Consider the following 6,581-nt stretch of genomic DNA (forward strand, 5'->3'; position numbering starts at 1 on the left):
TAAGGCGTTATCAAAACAGTTGCGACAAGGGGAGGCAGGAGCAGGGAAAACATTCCATTTCACAAGGGGTTGCGTCAAGGTGGCTCCCAATTTCCCTTCTCCATGACAGGATATAAAAGTGCACCTGACTGGTGGCCCTGGAGCTGCCTCTGCTGACTCGTTCTCCTTGCTGACTGGGTAAGTCAGATTTAACTGAATCAGCTCCTAATTAGAGGTAATTTTGTTTATGGGGAGCTTTGAACTGAGGTTTTATATCCTATCCTAAATCAAGGGTAGAGTTTATTCTCCAAGCCCGTTCTTGCGTGGGAAGTGGGGCTTGGGATTAAGGTGGATAAAAAGCGGGGAGAGGAATGGGAGTTTTGAAAATGTTGATGGGAGGAATTTTTAGGAATTGAGCATTTATTTATGGAGAAGGGTCACTCCAAACCCGTGATTCCCAAAAGGAACAGGAAAGGGAATGAAGTGGGAAAGGGACAGGGAGGTTCTTCCCAGAATTCATTCTGGGAATAGAGACAGGACAAAAATACAGAATAGCTTTGGGGTGACCCAATTGTGGCCTTCCAGGACCTGAAGGAGCCAAAAGGAACATGGGGAGAGACAATTTCCAAGGGATGGAGTGCAAGGAAAAGGGACAATGGGTTCACACTGATGGACAGGAGGTTTGGGTGGGATTTTAGGGATAAATTCTTCCCTGTGAGCATGGGGAGGCTCTAGAATGGAATTCCCAGGAAAGCCGCCACAGCCCCATCCCTGGAACTGCCCAAGGCTACGTTGGACGGGGTTTGGGGTCCATGGAAAGTGTCCCTGCCCATGCCAGGGGTCGAACCTGGATCTTCAAGGTCCATTCCATGATTCCCTGCAGCACTAGAGAGGACTGGGAACAGAATCAGAAGTATTTCCCCACAATTTATCTCCCTTGATTGGTCCAATGTATGGAAAAGCGGATTGTGCCTTAGAAATGACGATTTATTTTTTTAAATTATAATTTTGATTTTTTCAACCGCAAACTCATTTATTCAGATGATTTAATCCCACACATCTGAAGCTCTCCATCCAAACACCATCCAGCAAATCTCCATTCTCAACTCCCTTTCCAGCAAATTCCAAAGGGAATAATCCCCCATACACCACCCGTTTCCTGCCGGATATCTCAGCCTCATCCCTCAGAATTTAGGGACAGAACACATTTTCTTCACCTGGATTCCCTCTCTCACCGAGAAGCCTGGGCACATTTTTTACCTCTAAAAGGCGGCGCTTGAAGAATTAAACACACAAATAACGGAGGAATTTTTCCCCATCCTTCCAATCCATCCTTCCCAGGCCGTGCCTTCATTGGGTTGGGACCTTCTCATCCTTCCAGGTTGGATCTGGAACGATGTCCTCCTATGGCCAACTGCTCAGTGCCCGCTGTGCTTCGCCCTGCGAGGTGACATGCGCCCAGCCCTACGTCGACGCCTGCAGCGAGCCCTGCGTAGCCGCCTGCGGAGACTCCCGAGCCATCGTCTATGCCCCGCCCGTGGTCGTGACATTCCCGGGGCCCATCATCAGCTCCTGCCCCACCGAGAGCATCGTTGGGTCGTCCATCCCTGAGATCGGCGGGGGAATGGGGTCTGGAGGGGGTGGGATGGGGTCTGGAGGAGGTGGGATGGGGTCTGGAGGTGGTGGGATGGGGTCTGGAGGAGGTGGGATGGGGTCTGGAGGTGGAGGAATGGGGTCTGGAGGAGGGATGGGGTCTGGAGGAGGTGGAATGGGATCTGGAGGGGGAGTGGGGAGCCTCTACCGCGGCTCCTATCTCTCAGGCTATGGTAGGAATTATTACCCCTATTATTCCCGAGGGTACTACAGGTATCGCTACGGGAACTACGGGAACTACGGCAACTACGGGAACTACGGGAACTACGGGCCTTTTTAACCCTTTAAAGCTGGGGAATGTCCAAAGGAAAACTAGGATGCAGGGTAGTAGTTGAGAGCTAGGAATTCCAAGCAGTCTCTGCTCCAGCTGGTCCGGTCGGAGCTGGGGTTGTTTGGATCTTGTTTGTGCTTTATCCAAGGCTTAGGATCCCGATGTTCCCTCCCTTTGTCCCTCACTCCTGTTGTGTTTTGTACTCCCTGAACCCAAAGAGTCAAACCAGTCACGGGACTTGGCTGTGAAAGTGTCCTGCTGGAAAAAGAATGTCTTGGAATGACTGCTGGACTGGAGTCCTGGCTGAAATGGGAATGCTGAAATGAGAATGCTGAAATGGGAATGCTGACATGGAAATGCTGACATGGAGATTCTGTTCTTTGTCCCTGCACTGCCTCATCCCACTTTTTTGTTTGAATTAAAGCCCTGTTGCATCACAGCCCCGGGTTCTGCCTTTTATTTCACCAGAGTTTCAGTTACAAACTAGTCTGAAAGAAGGGTATCCTTGTGCAGCAATTAACTCTCATCAGAGGGGAATTAATTCTGCTTTAATTCAAATATAATTAGTCTGAAATTCCTCAATAAACTATTTTCCCTTTCTGATCTATAACACAGAATCATTTCCAATAGGTTGGAAAAACCTCTGGGGATGGACTGGTGCAGCTCCCAGTTAAAACCAGTTTACTCTTGGAGCCAGGGTAATGGGGGATTGGGATGTTTAGGGGTGACCTCATTTTGTGAGGATCACAGGTTGGACTTGATGACCTTGGAGGTCTTTTCCAGCCTAAATGATCGTGGGGTTCTGTGGAAAGGAAAACCAGGGAGCTGCCAATGCAATTTGGAAAGATTTTTATTAGGGTGAAGTAAATGAAATAGAACAAAACAGAGCAATTCATGGGTGGTGCCAGGGCAGCCAGGCCACCCTCGTGGGTGACAAAAGCCACCCCACAAGGTGAAACCTTTACAGAAAGCCCCACGTGGAATTCTGAAGCATTCCCACCCCACCAGAAAGGACACAGGAACAAGATAAATTAAAGAGTTCCAGGAGACACGTCGTCCCACGGAGCGGCGTTTGATTGAAGATGAGCAGGAAGAGATGTGGGCCTGGTTTTCAGGGATCAGCCTCGGAACTCCAGGCCTGGCCGTGGATGTGGATCCTGGGTTTTCATCCTCTGGGTTGTTCAGCCTTAGGATGAGCCCCAGCTCCCCAGGCAGGATCCGCCGCGGGTGCTGCGGAACCTCCGGCTGTACGAGGAGCCCCCCATTCCCAGGGAGCCGCCGTAGCCACAGGCCCCCCCAGACCCCAAGCAGGGGACCCCCCATCCCCGAGGAGCCCCCGTAGCCAAAGGAGCCCCCGGATCCGAAGGAGGGTCCTGCCCCCGCCATGCCCCCAGCCCCAAAGGAGCTGCCCACCCCATAGGGCTCATCGGAGATGCTGGCGAGGGGAGCACCCAAAACCATGGGTTGGGATGCTCCCACCACGCTCTCCTGGGAGCAGGTGCTCATGGTGGGGCCCGGGAAGGTGAGGACCACGGGAGGAGGGAACACCACGGCTTTGGAATCCCCACAGGAGGCGACGCAGGGCTCCAGGCTCCTGCTGTAGGCGCAGGGCTGGGTGCAGGCCACCTCGCAGCCCGGCAGGCACTCGGAGTTGACGTTCGACATCATCTCTTGGGATTTGGGATCAAGCTGGGAGAGGAAATGTGAGGTTAAGGAAGCAGCGCAGTCAGGCCGTGGGTTCCCAGTATGAACCAGTTGTTTGTCCTTCTCCAGCTGCTCCCAGTTCAATCGTCCCCCAGAGATTCCCATTTTTCCTGCTATTTCCTTCCTTCCTGACCTGTTTGAGGCTTCTCAGTTCTTCCTTTCCTACCACCACTTCTCTTTTTCTTCTGAATCTCCCTCAAAATAAAAAAATCTTCCCCTTTTCTCTGGGGCTGAACTGTTGATCCTTAAACAGTTCCTTGCCCAGAATAATTCCCTTTTCAAGTAGATCCACAGGAAGATTTGCCTTCAGAAAGTCCCCAAGGAAAATCGTCCCATTAATTCCCTTTTCAAGTAGATCTACAGGAAGATTTGCCTTCAGAAAGTCCCCAAGCAAAACCTTCCTCGCTCTGTTCTCCCCATTCCCCCAACTTTTCTAAATCCACTCTCCTCTCCCTCAGCTTTTCTAAAACTCCTGTAATTTTGCAAGATAAAAAAGGAGAAATTTCGAAGTATTGAGGAGTGCAATGCAGTCAGACTTACCTCGTTGTCTTGGAGGGAATAACTCAGTGGAGCTGCGAGGATGGGAGATGTCTCGGGTCTCTCCCCTTTTATTCCATTTTCAGACAATAAGAAGGACGTGATGTCACCCACGGTTTGCTAAATTCTTATCACTTACAAAGAAAAAGATCCTCTTAAGCCTCGCCATTGTTTTCATTTCATCTCATTATTGCTGATCTTTTCCAGCCCTGCTTTGAGTGACACAAACCCAACACCCAAAAGTCTCCTTTTGTCTCAGACTTCATGGAGCAAAATCCTTTCAGCATCATTCTGGTTCCAAAAGAAACAGGAGCTGATCTCTGTGTTTATTTTCCTTCAGTGACTCGCAGGAAGGTGGCTCCCCTCGTGTCACTCACACAATTGGGGTGTAATCCTCAGATTTGGGTGAAATCCCTCCCAAATGGAATCATCCGACCTCGGATGGGGGTCAGGGCTCTTCACAACCCTTCATGCACCCGCAGATTGAGGGGATGAGACAGCAAAACTCATTTTGAAGGCATTGAAGTGACACGCAAGGTCCTCTAAGCCCTGAAACCTCTGAGTAATTTTGATCAAAACTCATTTTGGGGATGCTGAGCTCAGCGTTGTCACCAGGATGTCACCAGTGCCACGGCAAGGGTGCAGCCCAAGGTCACCAAGCCTTTGTGCTCCAAGGTGGATCCCAAATTGGAATCTTGGTTGGAAAAGCCCTCCAAAGTCGTTGAGTCCAACGATTCGAGCCATCACCAGCTGGTCACCTGGACCAATGTCCAGTTGTTCCTCAGACACCTCCAAGGATGGGGACTCCAAACCCCCCTGGTCAGCCCCTTCCAAAGCCCTTTCCACGAGGAAATTCCTCCTGAAGCTCTTCCCAAATGGGTTTGACCTTCAAAATTATCTCATCATCAACCCAAGCCGTTCTTTAGTGCAGACTTGCAGGGTTGATCTTGTCCAGGCCTCACTTAAATCATTAATGAAAAATAACAGGCAGGGGTCAGGTTCCATTGTAAATCCAGTCATCCCTGGGATATTGCACAGGAACCGGGGCTGTAAAATTCCCACACAATGAAAAAGGCCAAATTTATGGTATGAGAGTCAGATTGTATATGTCGAGGGTTGATTTGCTAATTGGGAACTATGAAAATAATTACAGGCGCTAGAGGAGTCACACAGAGGAAAAAAATCAGAATTTGGTAAGGGTGAGAGATTTTATGGGATGTTTCATACCCCAGGAGCTGCCTCCAAAGAGGTATAAAAGCAGGGACCTCTCAGGAGTCTCCTCAAACCTTCTTCTGACTTCTCCTGCTACTCCAGGTGAGTTGGATTTAAGCTGATCTTTGCTCTCTCTCATTCTCTGTAGTGACAGTTTTAAAAAAAGGACTCGTTCCTTGATTTTGGGGGATTTTAGATGTGTCAGTGAAATCCTGCTTTTCGTTGGAGTCTCGCTGCAGTCATTGGAAGAAATCAATCTGAGATTTAAAGATAGAATTTTAGGAGCCATTTGGATTTTTCTTGTGGCTTTTCAAAGCTCGAGGGGCAAATTTAAAGCTAAAATTTACTGAAAAAACCAAATCCTGGGTGTCTTCTGCAGGGGAGGGAGAAATGATGCCCCAGGACAGGAGGATTTGAGGGAGGAGGTGAAGCCACACCTCAATCCTGTGGCCAGTTCTGGGTCCCCCCAAGTCAGGAAGGTCACTGGGGGGGTAGAGAAGGGTCTGGAAAATCCTGAGGGTGCTGGGGCAGCTCAGCCTGGAGAAAAGGGGGATTCAAGGGGAATTTTGGGCTCTTCCAGGGGGGATTTGGGATCTTTTCCCAGGGAACAGGGACAGGACAAGAGGGAACGGCCTCGAGCTGTGCCAGGGGAGGCTCAGGGTGAGAAATTTGGGAAAATCCCTCCTGGAAAAGGGAAAAGGCCTTGGAAGGGGCTCAGAGAGATTTGGGGTGGCCATCCCTGGAGGTGTCCAAGGAATTCCTGGGCACTGGCCAGGTAGGGGTTGGCAACAGCTTGGACTCGATGCTCTTGGAGCTCTTTTCCAACCTCGGGGATCCTGAAATTCCTTGAGCAGGAAGGACAAACCTCATTTGCTGTCCCTGCCATTCCCTGACTCCATCTTCTCCTTCCCAGCTCCTCCTCCAGCCCTGAGAACCATGAACTGCATCAGCTCCCGGTGCCTGCCCGGCTGCGAGGTGGCGTGTCCCGAGCCCTGTGCCTACAGCAGGGGCCTCGGCCCCTGTGTGGCCTCCTGCGGGGACTCCACGGCGCTGGTCTACGCCCCACCCGTGTGGATCACCTTCCCCGGCCCCATCCTGAGCTCCTGCCCCCAGGAAAGCGTCGTGGCATCATCCATGCCCCAGCCCTCCGGTGGTCCCTCCTACGGCTCAGGGATGGGAGGCTACTCTGGTGGCCTGTCCAGAATTGGGGGGTCCTACGGATCTG

At 51.0% G+C, this 6,581-nt stretch overlaps 1 protein-coding gene across 1 annotated transcript; it reads left to right on the forward strand.

Moving 5' to 3' along the window:
• Positions 1-1,375: 1,375 nt before the first annotated feature.
• Positions 1,376-1,912, forward strand: LOC102044101 (claw keratin-like). The gene is made up of 2 exons (XM_031065231.1): positions 1,376-1,619; positions 1,800-1,912. Exons 1-2 carry the CDS (start codon positions 1,376-1,378, stop codon positions 1,910-1,912), a joined length of 357 nt encoding a protein of 118 aa, XP_030921091.1.
• The last annotated feature ends 4,669 nt before the right edge of the window (positions 1,913-6,581 follow it).

The sequence above is a fragment of the Geospiza fortis genome, unplaced genomic scaffold, assembly GCF_000277835.1.
Source record: "Geospiza fortis unplaced genomic scaffold, GeoFor_1.0 scaffold489, whole genome shotgun sequence".
In the NCBI taxonomy this organism is placed as follows: Eukaryota; Metazoa; Chordata; class Aves; order Passeriformes; family Thraupidae; genus Geospiza; species Geospiza fortis.